Source organism: Carcharodon carcharias, chromosome 21 (assembly GCF_017639515.1).
Source record: "Carcharodon carcharias isolate sCarCar2 chromosome 21, sCarCar2.pri, whole genome shotgun sequence".
Taxonomy (NCBI): Eukaryota; Metazoa; Chordata; class Chondrichthyes; order Lamniformes; family Lamnidae; genus Carcharodon; species Carcharodon carcharias.
Window position 1 is genome coordinate 21,635,862 of NC_054487.1, and position 18,774 is coordinate 21,654,635.

The following is an 18,774-nucleotide window of genomic DNA, read 5'->3' on the forward strand; positions in this document are numbered from 1 at the left end:
AGGTGCTTTAATTTTTGAAAAAGGTTATGGCATGTTTCACCAACCCCTCTGCCTGTGAAGTTAATTTTAAAGCAACACACAGCAAACTCTCTTTAGGGTTAAATCGGAATTATTGTTTATTCATACAATCAAACCCGGGGGATGATCATTGCAACTACATACACACACATAAGCACACAAGAAGGAAATGGGAAAGAAAAGAGCTTTACAACTAGCAATAGCTTTAAAAAAATCAAAGGCATGGGGCAGGATTTTGAGGTGGTCGGGCAGGTGCAGTTGGCAAGCTTGGGAGTGGCTAAGAAACGGTCCATCGCCCGCGATCGACCTCCAACCACAATTTAATGCTGGTGGGCCAGTTAAGTCTACACCAGTAAGGATACACCAGTATGTGATGCTGGACGTAGGTGGCTCTGAACTTTATTGCATAGGCACTGAGTGTTCTTCGGGTTCAAATAAAAGTGTCCTTTCAGACATCCGGGATGGAGGCGGCATGTGTTTGAAGCTGATCTTTGGCAGCCTAGCTGAAGAAGCATTGGATCAAGGCATCCCAGGTGTCCCTGCCTCCCTGGAGCGTACTGAGGTCTGATTCCTCACCCTCAGCGTTCTCCTCACCGTGCTCCTCTTCTAACTCGCTACTGGACTCAACATCTGTGGCCTGTGCAGCTGCATCAACATCCTCTTCCTCCAGTGGATGCCCCCTTGCCAGTGCCAGATTGTGGAGAGCGCAGCATGCATCCACTATCACTGACACCCACTCTGGGGGTTATTGCAGTGCTCCTCCTGAATGGTCCAGGCATCATAAGCCCATCATGACACGACCTATAGTTCTCTCCACTGCAGCCCTGTGGAGCCGTGGCTCCTATTATAACACTGCTCTGCCCCTGTTCTTGGATGGTGGAGAGGCCTCATGAGCCACCTTCTGAGGGGATAGCCCTTGTCACCCAGCAGCCATCCATCCAGCCGGGCTGGAGCACTGAAGAGCCCTGGCACCTGGGAGTGTCTGAGGATGTAGGCGTCGTGGGAGCTGCCTGGGTACCTTGCACAGACTTGTAGAATCAGCATCCTGTGTTCACACACTATCTGCACGTTCATGGAGTGGAAGCCCTTCCTGTTGATGAAGGCAGCGGGCTCACCTGCTGGCGCCTTGATGGCCACATGTGTACAGTCTATAGCACCCTGGACACGGGGGAAGCCAGCAATGGTTGTGAAGCCTCTGGCTCACTGTGTCTAGCTGGCCTCATCCATACGGTAAAGAATAAAGGTCAGGACCCGCCTGAACCCAGCTTCTGTCACCAGCTTGATGCAACTGTGGACAGCTGATTGGGAGACTCCACAAAGATCCCCCACTGACCCATGGAAAGAGCCAGAGACTTAGAAGTTGAGGGCCACTGTGACCTTCAGAGACACTGACATGGGGTGTTCACCCACACAGTCGGAGCTGATCTCAGGCCCAATCATCTGGCAAATGGGGGTCACAGTCTCCCTGGAGAGGTGGAGCCCCCTTCAGCACTGCACCTCAGACATATTAAGGTAGCTGCATCGCCACCTGTAAACCCTGGCAGCAGGATAGTGGCATCTTGTGCTGCCCCTTCCACCTTAGACTACCTGCTGGCCCTGCCCACCTTGTGCCTGCGTCTCTCCTCCCACAGGTCCCTCCCCTGGAAGCTGCATTGGGACATCTGGCCTCCTCTCCCTTCTGCCCCTCTCTTCTTCCTCAGAGGAGGTGCCTCCAGTGGAGAGCTCAATCCCCATTCCCAGGGTAAGGGAAGGCTGTCTGATACCTGGAAGGGCCTATTCATTCTGAATTCTCTGGGGCCCTTGGAGACACCAAGAAGTCTTGAAATGAAGTCTGGAAATTCTAATAATGAAGCCCTGAGCAGGGATGAAGCTGCCAAGTACCAGTAAGTCACCAGCAGCAAACTATCTCCAAACTCCTCACTACTGACACTGGCAATGCTGCTGGCCCTTTTTATCCTGCCCATGGATGAGGTTTTGAAAATGTCGGCTGGCCCCCTGCCCGCTTTGCCTGTGCAATGAACAGGAAATCGCATAGGCAAGGAAAAGTCAGTCAATTGGCTGTTTCATGGCCTCTTAATTAATGGTGGGCATGACTCTGGCACCACTCACGCCTGCAGACTGAAATATCCAGTGTCATGGAGAAGTATTAATGTCTATAATGTTATTGGAATTTCTTTTTTAAAAAAATAGAGTTTAGTGGTGTCTGTGCCTGTGTGTCTTAATTGGATTAAAACCAGCTAGTCTGGGTGCTTTGATTTATAGTAGTTTTGAGATATTAATTAGATAAAGGTAAGGAAGTTAAAAGGTAAGGTGTAAATTTGAATTTGCATTTGAATTAAGCATTCAAGAGTGGGAGTAAGATCTTGTGCCTAACAGGGAGTGCACGATGAGCTCAGGATGCTTTCCTGCCATCATTGCGTGCTATTTTACGCCTGAATGGGTCATTTATGTGAATGTCAGCGAGGGTTCCTTCACAAAGGAGTTAACATTCGGGCAGGTTCGGCTAGCTGAAAGCAGGAGATGCAGAATCCCTTTAAAGTTGGTGATGACACAAGATGAGGTTGGTCCGTGCTACAGGCAATGGCAGGAATCTTCCAGAGAACCAGGCTTCGAGGGGATTGAGACTTAAGCCAGGCGTTGTTATCAGCCTGGAGCCTGGTTTTGGTGTTGACAGCAGACTGCCCTGGGAGATCTTTCCTAAGGTGAAAGGAACTTAGGTCATGTGGTGTTGCCCATTGATGAGTCAGTTTCAGGGTAACAATCAGTTTCTATGCCTCTGGTCAAAACCCATTGTTCACCTGAGGAGAATGATTATGACAATTAGTACCTTTGCAGATAAAAGACGTTTCGATGGCTCCCTCTTTGTCCTAAGCCCAGGCTGGGGAGACAGACTACTTGCTCCTCCCTTGTTTCATCGATTGTAATGGGCCCCCACAATGATAGGTGTGAGGATGAGGGTTGAGCTTTGTCCTGTAATTACGGTTGGAAATTTCCAGAACGGTAGCCAATTTGCAAATCATGTGATCTGCAGTGGCCATGTTTTTGTTCCAGCGAAGTCCGTTTTTAAATAAGCAGAAAGCAAAGTTTGATTTAAGCAGTTTATGCTCTCTTTCATGTCTTATGGACTTGACAATCCCTTTACAATTTATGCAAGTTTAAAAATCCTTTTCAAACATTATGAAAACCAGCTGCAGATTCCATTGATATTTTAAAGACATTACAAATTTCTCTCTGCACTGCCTCTGGGTCAAAGGACATCACAGCCTCTTTGTGATGACACATGGAAGCTGGGATACTCACAATCCCACACTAAAGCTTCAGAGCAACTCAGAGCAGGCATGGCCCCCAGCCATGCAGTGTGCAGGCCTGCCAGCAATTATACACACTGTGGTGCTTATGAACCAAACTCCCAGCTATTACTGAATAGACATTCATGTCACTCACACAGAAAGAACAGGAAGTTCTGTGAGGTGACCGTAACAATGGAGTTTGTATAAAACCTCCTTACCTGGCCACCATCAACTATAGTATACTCATCCCTCAGTCAGAAAATTGTTTAGTTGGAAGTCCCACTCCAGAGACTTGTGCACATAACATAGGCTGACACTGCAGTGCAGTACTGAGGGAGTGCAGCACTGTCAGAGCATCAGTGCTGAGGGAGCACTGGCAGAGGAGCAGTAGTGAAAGCGAGGTGCATGATCGGAGGGTCAATACCAAGGGAGCGCAACACTCTCAGATGGCTAATACTGAGGGAGGGCCACACTGTCAGAGGGTGAATACTGAGGGAGTGCTGCACTGTCGGAAGGGCAGTACTGAAGGAATGCTACATTTTTCTAGGCTCAGTAGGATTTCCTGCAATGTTGGAGAGTCAGTACTGAGGAAGTGTTGCAATGTCGGTGGGTAGGTACTGAGGGAGTGCAGCACTGTCAGAGGGTCAGTAATGAGGGAGTGCTGCACTGTCAGATGGGCGGTATTGAGGGACTGCAGCACTGTCAGAGGATCAGTACTGAGAGAGTGTTGTACTGTTGGAGGGTGAGTACTGAGGGAGTGCTGCATGTCAAAGGTCAGTACTGAAGGAGTACTGCGCTGTCTGAGGGGCAATTCAGAGGGAGTGCTGCGCTGTCAGAGGGTCTGAACTGTGGGAGTGCTGCACTGTCAGAGGGTCTGTACTTTGGGAGTGCTGCGCTGTCAGAGGGTCTGTACTGTGGGAGTGCTGCACTGTCAGAGGGTCTGTACTTTGGGAGTGCTGCACTGTCAGAGGGTCTGTACTGTGGCAGTGCTGCACTGTCAGAAGGTCTGTACTGTGGGAGTGCTGCTCTGTCAGAGGGTCTGTACTGTGGGAGTGCTGCACTGTCAGAGGGTCTGTACTGTGGAAGTGCTGCACTGTCAGAAGGTCTGTACTTTGGGAGTGCTGCACTGTCAGAGGGTCTGTACTGTGGAAGTGCTGCACTGTCAGAAGTGTTGTCCTCTCGTGTGAACCCAAAAGGTCCCAAGGCACCACTCCAAAGAACATCAGGGGAGATCTCTGTGGTGCCCTGACCAAGCCCAGCCTCAGTAAGCGATGTTTGCTGTGTGTAGATTGGCTGCCGCGTTCCGTCCATCACAAAAGTGACTTCACCTCAATAATATTTCATGGGCAGCAAAGAGAGACCCCCTCGGATTGTGATAAGTGCGATCTAAACACGAGCTTTCCTTTTCATTCTAGGACAGGCTGGAAACAAATTGGAGGGGAAAAAAAGTAACGAAACGAGGAGTATAAGTCTGAAGGGAGAGTTGTATTTGTGGAGAGAGTGCTGCTTCAATTGTACCGCTCCCCAGTGCAGCCTGTTGGAACTTCAACACGTTGCTCAGGTTGCTGCAAACGCAGAATTGGAAAGAGGCGTGAGGAAGGTGGAGGGAGGGTTTGTGTGGGTCTGGCTGGGAACACCCTGTGCCTAACTCCTCCCTGGGCCAGCCCAAGGCTTTATGAACCGGGGCTGCTCCGGCTCCAGCTGCGGCTCCGGCTCCAGCTCCGGGAGGGATGAGTGAAGCGGCGGATCAGCAGCGGCTCCCCTTTAGTGACGGGAACAGTATCCCGATCCTGGGGTTGGGAACCTTCTCCCTGCTCAAGGTGAGGAGGACACGGGGGGTGGGGTGAGGACAGTGAAGCTTGTTTGCCGTTCAGACTCACAGCCTATAGATGTCAATGCTGCTTCCAGCAGCCTCTCCTCTCCTTGTAGATCACTAGAGAGATTGAAGGCTGCAAAGTCAGACCCACCTCCACGAGAAGCTCAGCATCGGCACTTTAACAATTCATACAGCTGAGACTGGACCATCACTCCATCCCTCTGCTTTTAAACAACTTAACTTCGGCCTTCACAATCTCAGGAAGCACCTTTCCAAAACCTGATGCAGTAATATTAAAAGAAATGGGAGTGTGTCCAAGATATGAGATCTGAAGAGGAGATTGGAGGTTTCTTCTCTGGGAGACTGGTTGGGATCTGAGCCACTCGGTGTGACAAGATGGTGGCAGCTAATTCTCTAAGGAGGTTTAGAAGGGAGCTAGAGAGGTACTTGAGGATGAGGAACTTAGAGGGAAGCTGACAAAAACCAGGAGTTTGAAACCAAGCATGAGTGCTTTTGCACAGGCTGCTGTCCCTGTCTTAAGTCTGTAGTGGTCGGCTGCTAACAGTTATTGTGTGGATATTGAGTGAAAACAAGATTGTGCTCTTCTCTGATGCCCCTCATGGCTGAATTGCTGATTGAGGAGTTGCTTGGTTGAGGTACTAGTTGTTCAGCAAGAGGCAGTTTTACAATTAGGGGTGGGACGTGGGGGGGGAAAGGGAATTGGATAAATAATCGATGGGAAAACATTTACAGGGCTAAGGGGATTGTGACTAATCAGATAGGTCAGGCAAAGAGCTGGCACAGGCACAGTGGGCTGAACAGCCTCCCTCTGCCCTGTCTTGTACTAGTGTGGTGGAAGTGTGCCTCCTTTTTTTAACATGTAGTATTTCAGCAGTTTTTTTTTGTAAAGTATTTTCAGATGCGATAATATAGAAGCTGCATTTTCTGGTAGGCCTCAGGAACCCAGAGTTAGCCCCTCATCGGGGGAGTCTCGAGCCCGGCCATCTTGTCACCATGTCCGCTGGTGCACCTGCCCAGGAGGCAGCCTCCTAACTGGTGCCTCTGTGCTCGCTGTCCTATTAAGGATGGTGGGTGGGCTCCTGAGGCTGGAGGTTCAGTCAGTGGGTCTGCAGCAATGTCAGGCTGGCAGGCCCACTGGGGGGAGATGAGTGCTGCCCAGGCAGACTGGTGAGTGTGAGGGCACCTTGAGCTGCCTGGGCAGGAGTGATCAGTTAAAGAGCACGCAGGGCCATCAGGTTGGAGGGAAATCTTCTCCACAAGACGGGGGAGCAGCCTTTCATCCTCATGGTCCTGTGATTGGGACAAGGAGCCTCCAACTCCATTGGGACCAAAGAGGAGTAGAGATTTAACCGTGAGCCAACAGAGGTTGACCCAGGGGTTCAGTAGCGGTGCATAGTGGCCTTGGCATCAGCAGTTTACATCAGCAGATCCAGCAGAGAGTGCAAAGGAATGTGGCTGTTGTAAACAGTATCAAACCCTGTGCTCACATGTGTGCTTTCAGGCAGATAAACTGGATAAAGAAGAAGAGCTAGAACCTCTTTCTCATTCCCAATCCAGAAGGTGACCTGGCTCGAGCATTAATGTTTATTTAAAATTGATAGCTGCTTTCCCCTCGTAACCTGGTGAGCAAAGGCCCTGTCCAATGGAGGACTAGACTACCAAGTTCCAGGGCTGGAATTCAGTCTGTGAGTTTGCACATGTTAATCTGGAAAGCATCTAGAGGCCAGTGATTGGCAGTGGGCCAGGAAGAGAAAGGTTGACCAGCATTCCTCATCTTGCCTATTCATTGAACTCCTTCTGAAACTGAAGGTGTGAGTGTTGGCGAGGGTGGGATTGGACCTGTGTGAGGTACTGGGTAAGGCTGTTTGTGATTGTGGAGCTGGACTGAGCTGAGAGTTAGGATCTCCACGAGAGCTAAGGAGAAAAATAATAGCATTGTCTGCAATAATAATAATAATAATATAAAAACAAAAAACTGTGGATGCTGGAAATCCAAAACAATAACAGAATTACCTGGAAAAACTCAGCAGGTCTGGCAGCATCTTCTTCTCCGCGATACTGCCAGACCTGCTGAGTTTTTCCAGGTAATTCTGTTTTTGTTTAGCATTGTCTGCAAGTTGTTTGGAATAAATCTAAATTACTGAGCAGGATGTGTTGAAATGCTCCTGCAGTGAATAGCCTGTGTTGCTTGAACAGAAGGGTGTAGGTTCAGTTTCTGATTTATTGCTGGAGATAACAATATGCTGTACACATGATGGATGATTGGCTATTGTGAGCCAAGGAGCTGGCTGCAATTAGACTAGTATTTCCAAATCCAGTCTAAATGTGTTTGTACTGCTGTGCTAAATGATGTTATACTCACACTTGAGGACATAAGAATGTAAGAAATAGGAGCAGGAGTAGACCATTCAGCCCATCAAGCCTGCTCCACCATTCAGTATGATTGTGGCTGACCTTTACCTTCAACTCCATTTTCCCACTTGCTCCCCATGTCCCTTAATTCCCTGAGAGACCAAACTCTGTCCCATCCTTAAACATATTCAACGATGGAGCATCCACAACCCTCTGGGATAGAGAATTCCAAAGATTCACCACCCTTTGGGTGAAGTAATTTCTCCTCATCTGAGTCCTAAATGATCGACTCCTTATCCTGAGAGTGTGCTTCCATGTTCTAGATCCCCCAACCAGGGGAAACAATCTCTTAGTGTCTACCTTGTCAAGCCCCTTTAGAATCTTGTATGTTTCCTGTCTCTGTTTGTTCCAGACTCTGTCTAGCTCCAGACTGCCTCTATGTGTGGGTTGAATGACCTGGCTGAGGTGAGATCTTCTCCCTGTCTGCTTTCTGTGCTGGAGCAGAGAAGAAGGCCTACAGAAATGGAGCAAGAGCACCCTTCTACAAGCCAATGGAAATCACCCTACTGCCAATCGCAGTTTTCAAAGGCTTGTCAGAAATGGGGTGAAAGCCTAACTGTGAAGTGGAGTCTGAGGTGAGAATGGGTGGATGGGTATAGCTGTACATTTTGAATGTAACATTGATGCTTGCTTTGACAGCCCATTAAAGGTGAGACAGTAAAAGCTTTGAAAGCTGCCATTGAAATTGGGTACCGCCACCTAGATGGAGCCTTTATGTACAACAATGAAGATGAAGTTGGCGAGGCCATTCAGGCAAAGATTGCTGATGGCACAGTGAATCGGGAAGACATCTTCTACACCAGCAAGGTATGAAGTGTTCCTTTTTACACACCGTCACAGGCAGCTGCTGTGTACTTGGATAAAGCTCCAGGGATAAGACTCCCACCCCCCCCCCCCCCCACCCCCTGCCATTTCTGTTGGCTTTCAAGGCAAGAAGGATTTATAAACAAAGGTTTGTGAAAACAGAGAAAGTGGTAAGAGAAGGCAGCGGGGGATGAGTCAGAGGTGGGAGTAATGGTTGAGAGAGGTGATCTAGTGTGGAAAGAGTTGGGGGGGGTAAATGGGACCATAGAAAGTAGAGGAGAGGAAGATCAGGAGGTGAGTTGTGGGAGAAAAGGATGGGAGGAGTTGAACTGAGTAAAGAAAGCAAATGAAGGAGGTGTTTCGGTGAGATTTAACTTAGTCTGCGAGTGACATGAGATAGGCGGTATAGTTTTGCTAAAACTATTTATTTACACTACTTATAAGTCACTATCTGTTCTGTACCTACCTCTCTTGGAGCCTCTCAGTCACCTGACCACTGACGTTACTCATCATGGTCTCACTAAAATGATCATTAACCCAATACTCTACAGGGGAGGGGAGGACGAAAGGATATGAGGGCTGGTGAAGAGAATATGACATGCGAGGGGCTGGGAGATGAAAGGGAATGAGAGACTGGGTTTCCCTGGTCAATGTTAAATTGAGAGTAGCAAAGAAAGAGGAAGACAAAGGACGACAGTTTAAGATGCAGAACAGGTGTAAAATTTGAGAACAGCAACAAGATGTTGGCTGCTATCAAGGACCATGAAAGTTGGAGAGCCATGATCACTGATGTTCAAGGAAGAAGTGGAGAGCCCTCAGACCATCCTGGGGTATGGAGGGAAAAACAATGGTACAAATGGAAGAAGAGAGAGAGGAAGCACAAGAAAAGAGATAAAATGCAGTAGGGAAGAACTGAAGGAGGGTCCCTTTTATCCTATCGCTCTACACCTCCATCCCCCACTGGGTTGGTCTGAGGGCTCTCCACTTCTTCCTTGAACAGAGGCCCGAACAATCCCCATCCACCACCACTCTCCTTCGTCTGGCTGAACTTGTTCTCTCACTGAATAAGTTCTCCTTCAGCTCCTCTCACTTCCTGCAAATAAAAGGTGTGGCTATGGATACTCTCATGGGCCCCATGTCTTTGTGTGGGATATGTAGAAAATTCCTGGTTTCAGACAGCAGTACACTTGGTCCTCCTCCTCAGGTACCAGGCTTTACAACATCAGTGATCATGGCTCTCCAACTTTCATGGTCCTTGATAGCAGCCAACATCTTGGTGCTGTTCTCAAATCTTACACCTGTTCTGCATCTTAAACTGTCATCCTTTGTCTTCCTCTTTGTTTGCTACTCTCAATTTAACATTGACTCCCAGATGTTTGAGCTTCTCTCTCCAAAGTACGTGTCCAAAGATTTGTAGCCGTCTCTTCTGTTCTTTCCCCATCACCATTCCTTTTGTCCCTTGTTCTACTCATCCCTTGCTCAAAACCAAAACGTTAACAGGTATTTTGTGTCTGTCTTCGCTGAAGAATACTTAGAAAACTTCCCAAAGATACTTGAAAATCAAGAGATGAAAGGGAGGGAGGAGGAACTTGAGGGAAAAAGTACTGAGAAAACTATTAGACATAGAGGCTGGCAAGTCCCCAGGACCAGATGGCCTGCAGCCTGGGGCCTTAAAAGAAGTCCCACAGAGATAGCAGAGGGTCTGGTTGTAATCCTCCAGAATTCCTTAGCCAACAGCCGAACTGAAAATCTAGATGACGCGTGGTGATGTCGGGACGCACACCCGATGTCACCCTGCATCATTTTACACCTCAGCGAGCGGTTCCCACCCCCACTCACCGAGCCAAAGGTTCCGCCCATGATTTTTGTGAAAGGGAAATTGTGTTTAACTAATTTATTAGAATTCTTTGAGGTAGTAACAAGCAACTTGGATAAAGGGGGTCCTTGGCCAGACCCTGGGATGCGGGGGGGGAGGTCTGTTAGGGACCAGTAACATTTTGTTTGAAATAAAGGTTGAGATTCAAGGCACCTGCTTTTGGAATAAAGCCACAAATTCTACGGGTTTTGAACAAATAAAAACAAACCTTACTGCACAAAGTTAGAAAAGCAAAACAATTTACAATATTCCTTAAACTCTAACGTCAGAATTAACCTGCGTATACATGGATTAACAGACAAACTGTGGTTGGACACCCCACAGAGCACATGCAGATGCAGTCAAGACAGATCCCATGGATTTCTCAGCAACCCACCCAGACGTCAGGAACACTGAGAATCACCAGATCTCATTAACACTCTGTCTCCTTCACAAGGGATTCCAATTCTGCACTTTTGAAGATCTAGCCTCGGAACTCCCTCATGGCCACTCCGACTCAGACTGCCTCAATGACTGACCACCTCCCGATTGTTTAATCTCTTCTCCTGCGACTGCATTCTCCAGGATTCTGGAGACTGCTCGCAAGCGACTAATTACTGGCACAATTTGAACATTTTACCGAGCAGCTAGCTTCACCGAGCTGGCACTGCCCCTGAATTTCTCTGAGCACCAATCTTCCCCAGCTATCCCAAGTGAACACTGCTTGTGGGTTTACTTGACCCCACTCTCAGTTGCACAGAACTATCAGTGGCTCCCAGGGTTTCTTTTAGCCTTAACCTTTTCCACGGCACGGAGTCACCAAACAGCTCCTGGGCCTTCTCCTGAATCCCAACTGCACAGCCAGCTCACAGCACTGTTGCTGCCTGGAACCTCTTCTCTGACTGATTCAACTGACTGACCCTTGAACTGCTCTTCACTGACCCTTGAACTGTTCTGGGAGACCAATCAAAACACTCCCACAGGGTCCCGCCCTTGTTGCTAGGCAGGAACTAATGGAACAACATTGGAACTTGCTGTACCTTAAAAGGTATAATCCACAGAGGCACACAGATCAATGGATTTCCCCTAACAGGACTTATAGATGTGGTTTCAAAAAGGCATTTGACAAGATGCCACATTAAAGGTTGCTGCAGTAGGGGTAACATGTTAGCGTGGATAGAGGATTGGTTAGCTAACAGGAAGCAGAGAGTAGGCATAAATTGGTCATTTTCAGGTTGGCAAGCTGTAAATAATGGAGCGCCAAAGGGATCAGTGCTGGGGTCTCCACTATTTACAATCTATATCAATGACTTGGATGAAGGGACCAAATGTATGGTGTCTAAATTTGCAGATGACACCAAGATAAGTAGAAAAGTAAGTTGTTAAAACAAAGTGATATAGACAGATTAAGTAAATGGGCAAAAATTTGGCAGATGGAGTATAATGTGGAAAAATGTGAACTTATCCACTTTAGCAGGAAGAATAGAGAAAGCAGCATGCTACTTAAATGGAGAGAGATTGCAGAACTCTGAGGTACAGAGGGATCTGGGTGTCCTGGTACATGAATCACAAAAAAGTTAGTATGGAGGTACAGCAAGAGATTAGGAAGGCAAATGGAATGTTGGCATTTATTGCAAGCAGAATGGAACACATAAGTAGGGAATAAAAACAGAAAATGCTGGAAAAACTCAGCAGGTCTGGCAGCATCTGTGGAGAGAGAAACAGAGTTGATGTTCCGAGTCCATATGACTCTTCTCAACTCTGAGGAAGAGGCACACAAACTTGAAATGCTAACTCTGTTTCTCTCTCCACAGATGCTTCCAGCATTTTCTGTTTTTATTTCAGATTTCCAGCATCCGCAGTATTTTCCATTTATAAAAATAGGGATGTTTTATTGCAGCTCTACAGGGCCTCGGTGAGACCACATCTGGAATACTGTGTACAGTTTTGGTCATCACATTTGAAGAAATATATAATTGCATTTGAAGCAGTTCAGAGAATGTTCACTCGACTCATTCCTGGGATGAAGGGCTTATCTTATGAAGAAAGGTTGAACAGGTTGGGCCAGTACCCATTGGAGTTTAGAAGAATCAGAGGTGATCTTATTGAAACATAGAAGATCCTGAGGGGACTTGACAGGGTGGATATTGGGATCTTTCCCCCTTGTGGGGAGAATAGAACTAGACAACACAGTTTAAAAATAAGAGGTCTCCCTTTTAAAATGAAGATTAGGAGAATTTTTTTTCTGTGTGTTCTCGGTGTGTGGAATTCTCTTCCCCAGAAAGTGGTGGAGGCTGGGTCATTGAATTTGTTCAAGGCTCATTTAGACAGGTTTTTGATAGACAAGGGAGTCAAAGGTTATTACGGGGAAGGCAGGAAATTGGAGTGGAGATCACAATCAGATCAGAGCAGGTTCAAAAGGCCAAATGGCCTACTCCTGCTGCTAAGTCCTAGGTTTCTATTACAACTCCCAACTTTCCCCAGTTCTGATGAAGGGTCCCTGAGCTGAAACATTAACTCTGTTTGTCTCTCACAGATGCTGCCAGATCTGCTGAGTGTTTCCAGCATTTTCTGTTTTAACTCCCATGTTAGTGATAAGATTTCACTTCTCTTCACTTGTGGCTTTTGGCTGCTCATGAGTCACCTCATAAGCTGTATACAGCCAACTTTAGCTGCAGGTTCGTAATTAAATTTCACACTGTTCACACTCAGACTGTTCTGTTTCACAGAGCTAGACATTGAAACTCCTTTTTTCAAAAATATTGTCTGCTATTGTGTTGTTTCCTCTGGTCATGATGCTGAGCTCCCTATGGGGTTCTTGCTGCTTTGTGGACCTTCATTCAATAGGCTGTTTGAAGCCCAGACTGTGTCTTTAGCTGGCGTGTGAGCCCACAGACGTCCCAGAAAGTGACAGTCCTTAGGAATTGAGTTCTCTTTGTGTTTGTGTTTTCTCTGCCAACTCCCTGCCCTCTCCAATTCATTAAGCTAACTGTGGTATGGCAAAGGTGCCCTTGCTGACATCCCCTGGCTCAGTACAGTCTGTAATTGGATTCCTTCATCTAGAAGACTTAGTGCTTTTATATAGTAGATCAAAAACAGCCACATAACCTGAGAAGTTGTGGACTAGACAAAGCTGCCAACATCCTTTGCTCATCTTCTCTCAGCCTGTCTTACAACAAATGTTTAAATGTCATGGAGTCTGTATCTCTCCTCCCCAGCCTGCTTGGTTAATCCAGTTCTTCACTTCTAAATTGATCTTTCACTTGCTTATAGTTTGGTCCTCTAGTCTTGGTAGGCAGCCTTTTTAGAGCAAGATTCACAGTCTCAGCACCTACCTCATACATCATGTACTGAGATACCCCACCCCGCCCTCCACCCCACCCAGCCCCCAACACCCAGCATTGCTTCTGCTTAGAGGAAGGAACATGGTTTTCGTCCTAGCCATTTATTTCGGGGAACTTCTCACCTGGCTTAACAGTAGGGCTGTACCCTGTAACTTTTCAACCGAACTGGGGTTTGTTTCAAAGAGGACCTGAGACCTTGTAGCACTGGAGAAGAGGGCTGGCTTTCTGAGTAGAACTATTAGGACACCTTCATCTTTCTGATGAAATACACCAGTCAATTCATAACACCTGCCTCGATTGGCACAGTAACTGAAAAAACACTGACGATATTGACATCGATCCACCCCACAGTTGTGAAGTTCTTACGACAGAAACTGTTATATATTCAGCCAGAGACACTTAGAATTGGAACTGTATGGACTATTAAATATGGATCCTTTATTATCCCTTCCGAGCAGACTCCTCCTGCTGGTACATGTGTGAATGATTGTCTCAAGTGGACAAAATGAATAATGCAATTTTCAGTACGCTACAACAGTCAATATTCTTCTTGTGAAACTCAGGCAGCAGAGAATGTCCCTGATGGACCCTGCTCTATATTCTCAGGCTGTCTCCCTATCTAGTCACTCCAAGGGCCTTAGAGCAACAGTAGTTGGAATGGCAAGTTCTCACTGCTTCTTGATCTGCTGGCAGTGAGAACTGGGGAATTACTTAGTTTCCAAGCACCTGGTCTTTAATAGGAAACCATGAATATGATTTTTGATTCTCAGTTGGAGAAATGCTACTTTGTTCTTGTGACTTATCGATTTATCAGCAGAGCTTGTCAAGGTGCCACTTTTTCTTTGTGTGGCAAGCAGCAGCAACCATTGTTTCAATATGGCCACAGGAAATGCTTGCATTTTTGGAAAGGCACTCAATGTTCTGCCCATCAAATAACTTCTGCTGTCATTCACCTTGTCACTAATTTCACAGACTTTATTAGACGCCAGTATATCAAAGTAGATCAACTTCATCAGACCCCTGACTTTAAATCAAGTGTTTTTCATATGTTGTCTCCCCTCTGCCCTCTGTTAATTTTTCAGTATAGCTACCTTAAACTAGTAAGTGACCATGCCTATGTAGCTTAATTTCCCTGTCTCCATTCATTTGTGTGTTTTGGCTGCTGCTCTGGACCCGAGCTCTTCACTTCTACTTCCCTTATCTCTCTGTTGATCCTGTTTTCTCTGTATCCCTACCTTTATCATTGTTAGCACCATCCAAGCCAGTTGGTGAAGCCGAAACCGAGACACAGAGATTTTATTTAATGAGAGATTCATTGATTTGTTCAGTCTCCCAGCTGTCCTCCCACACAATCCAGTGTCTCAGCCATCACCTATTTATATATGCTCAAGGACAATTCATACCCATCACCAGTTTCTCTTAACCTTAACAAAGTAATTGACAATACATTAACATCATTGTTCCTTCCTTTTCGCCACCTTCTATCCTCAAACCCCAATCCTTCAGCACTGTTCACTTTTCCTACTCTCCAGCTGCTATCCCAGGCTGAACACCCCCCATATCTTCCCCCTCCATTCTCCAAAAGCCCCATTAAGGTTCTTTTCACTTTCCCCTCATGAACGGGAACCTCACTTGGCCCCTGCTACTGACCCTCTAGCAGGCACACAGTGGGAGAGTTAATCTGGCCAATCTCCTCCCCGCCCCCACCTTGGCCCTTCCATTGATCCCAGCTCTGACCTCATTGAACTCTGCCAGTGGATCTGCTTTCACTGGCCCTCACTGCATCGCCCTGCAGAAAATACATTCTCTTGTGAACAAGGCCTTTGCCGCCCATGAGCTTTTTGTGCATGATCACAATGACAACATGGCCTTGATGGAGAAATGGCTGAAGGGTGGTGACACCTTTCCCCTTAATGAAGCACCCCCGCCCCCCCCAGGCTATACTTTCCACCACCTGCCCAGCTCACAATGGTAGTGGGGCTGTAGCCTTCACGTTAGCCTGACCCCACGCCCAAGTCCTCTGGAAATGACCACACCTTTGAGCATCTCATAGGAACATACGAATTAGAAGCAGGAGTAGGCCACTGGGTCCCTCGAGCCTGCTCTGCCATTCAATAAGATTGTGGCTGATCTGATTCTAACCTCCCACCTACCCCCGATAACCTTTCACCCCATTGTTTATTAAGAATCTATCTAGCTCTGCTTTAAAAAATATTCAAAGACTCTGCTTCCACTGCCTTTTGAGCAAGAGAGTTCCAAAGACACAACCCTCTGAGAGAAAAAGTTTCTCCTCATATCTATCTTAAATGAGCGACCCCTTATTTTTAAACAGTGACCCCTAGTTCTAGATTCTCCCACAAGAGGAAACATCCTCTCCACATCCACCCTGTCAAGACCCCTCAAGATCTTAAAGGTTTCAATCAAGTCGCCTCTTACTCTTCTAAGCTCCAGCCGATACAAGACTAACCTGTCTAACCTTTCCTCATAAGACAGTTCACCCATTCCTGGTATTAGTCTGGTAAACCTTCTCTGAATTGCTTCCAAGCATTTACATCTATCCTTAAATAAGGAAACCAATACTGTACACAATACTCCAGATGTGGTCTCACCAGTGTCCTGTATAACTGAAGCATAACCTTCCTACTCATGTAATCAAGTCCCCTCACAATAAATGATAACATTCTATTAGCTTTGCTAATTACTCGCTGTACCTGAATACTAGTCTTATGTGAGTCATGCACTAGGACACCCAGAACCGACTGAATCCCAGGGCCCTGCAATCACTCACCATTTAGATAATGTGCTTCTTTTTTATTCTTCCTGCATAAATGAACATTTTCACATTTGCCCAAATTATACTCCTTTTGCCAGTTCTTTGCCCGCTCAGTTAACCTATCTATGTCCCTTTGTAGCCTCGTTATGTCCTCTTCACAGCTTACTTTTCTATCTATCTTTGTGCCATCAGCAAATTTGGCAACCAAACCATCCATCCCTCCATCCAGGTCATTTATATAAATTGTAAAGAGTTGAGGCCCCAGCACTGATCCCTGTGGTACACCACTTGTCACGTCTTGCTAACCAGTAAAAGACCCATTTATGCCAACTCTCTGCTTCCTGTTAGCTACCCAATCTTCTATCCATGCCATCATGTTATCCCTTACACCATGAGCTTTTATTTTACACAATAACCTTTGATGTGGCACTTTATCAAATGCCTTCTGGAAATCTAAGTACAGTACATCTACCACTTCCCCTTTATCCACAGCACAAGTGAACCCTTCAAAGAACTCCAATAAGTTGGCCATGTTGACTCTGCCCAGTTGCTTTGAATTTTTCTAAGTGCCCTGCTATAACATCTTTAATAATAGCTTCTAACATTTTCCTCATGACAGATGTTAGGGAACTGGTCCTCTTTAAACAGTTCAATATGTTTTTGGTTAGCTGGTGAAGTTATAGGTAGATCTCACTCAGTCACAATTTCCTGTCATCGTGACACAAATACCTTGTGATGTTTTATTGTATTAAATGTGCTGAATGTTGAGAGTGGTGGAAGGGGTCTATGTTTCTGTTCAGATTACAGCACCTTTGCTGGGAAGTAAAGCAAGAGTTGCTGCCAGTTGATTTCAATGTACTGTGTGCCTTGTGGTGTTATCAAGCCAATGGTTTTACACAGCCCAAAGCTGGACATTCAACACCAGCTGAATTGACTACTGCTACCATCTATAACCTCATGGCCTGATACATGCTGTGATCACCATTAGCGAGGAGACTAACCCTGGTTCACTGCAGAAGGCTATGCCAGGAGCAGCACCCTGGCATGCTTTGGAATGATGTATGAGTGAAGCTGCCACACGACGCTACCTCGGCTTGCTTGGCTGCAAAAGCAGCAAAGTATTGACAGGTAAATAGGCCCACAACTAACTGGTCAGAACAAAGCTCTGCGGCCCTACATTATCCAACAGAGAATGGACAACTGACCAGAACAATGATCATCTCCATCCTCCAGCATGGTACAGCAAAGGCTGAAATGGTTACAAGTGTCTTCAGACAAAAGTAGTTGGTGGATAGACCAACTCCCGCTCCCGACATCCCACCAGTGTCTCGACAAAAGCAGAATACTGTGGGAGCTGGAAAGCTGAAGGTAAAAACCAAAAATGCATGAATCACTTAGCAGGTTAGGAATTCATCCAGGTACACGGGAATAGGCCATTCAGCCCCTTGAACCTGTTCCACGATTCCATGAGGTTTTAGGATTACATAGTATTAGATAAATAAATGGCAAGAAACAGGCCATTCTCTTTTTTTCTTCATTCTTTCATGGGTTGTGGGCATCACTGACAAGGTCAGCATTGCTGCCCATCCCTAACTGCCCTTGAAGTGAATGCTATGCTCGGCCATTTCAGAGGGCAATTAAGAGTGAACCACATTGCAGTGGGTCTGGAGTCACATGTAGGTCAGACCAGGTAAGGACGGTAGATTTCCTTCCCTAAAGAACATTAGTGAACCAGATAGGTTTTTACCAACCTGTCCATGCATTTATTCTCCAATCGAGCCTCCACTCATCTGTCTTAAATCTAATTTGATCATCATAATCATCTATTCCATTCTCCCTAATGTTTGTCTAGTTTTCCCTTAAATGTATCTATACTATTCACTTCAACCTCTCCCCGTAGTGAGTTCCATATTCTCACCACTCATTGGGTAGAGAAGTTTCTGCTGAATTCCTTATTGGATTTCTTGGTGACTGTCTTATATTGTTGGCCTCTTCCTTTGCTCTTCCTCACGGGAAAAGAAGATTCCTATAGAACTTTTCATGACCATCAGGTGTCTCAAGGTGCTTTACAGCCAATGAAGTCACATACAAAGATACGAAATAGGAGCAGAAGTAGGCCATTCGGCCCCTCGAGCCTGCTGCACCATTCAATAAGATCATGGCTGATATGTTTGTGTTTCAAATTCCACATTCCCATCTACCCTGATAACCTTTGATTCTCTTGCCTAACAAGAATCTGTCTACCTCTGCCTTAAAAATATTCAGTGGCCCCGCCTCCACCACCTTCTGAGGCAGAGAGTTCCAATGTCACACAACCCTCAGAGAGAAAAAAATTCTCTTCATCCCTGTCCTAAAAGGATAACCTCTAATTGTATTGAAAGCACAGATTCAGAGGGAGCCATAACTGCCTTACGCATAACTGTAACCTGTTTATTTATGGC

At 46.3% G+C, this 18,774-nt stretch overlaps 1 protein-coding gene across 1 annotated transcript in view; it reads left to right on the forward strand.

The window, feature by feature from the left end:
- Positions 1 to 4,970: 4,970 nt before the first annotated feature.
- The window catches only part of LOC121293123 (aldo-keto reductase family 1 member D1-like), a 38,106-nt gene continuing 24,302 nt past the window's right edge, over positions 4,971 to 18,774 (forward strand). Inside the window, exons 1-2 of the mRNA XM_041215817.1 lie at positions 4,971 to 5,128; positions 8,197 to 8,364. Coding sequence (XP_041071751.1) covers positions 5,039 to 5,128; positions 8,197 to 8,364 — 258 coding nt within the window. The 5' untranslated portion in view covers positions 4,971 to 5,038. The remainder of the gene's footprint in view (positions 5,129 to 8,196; positions 8,365 to 18,774) is intronic.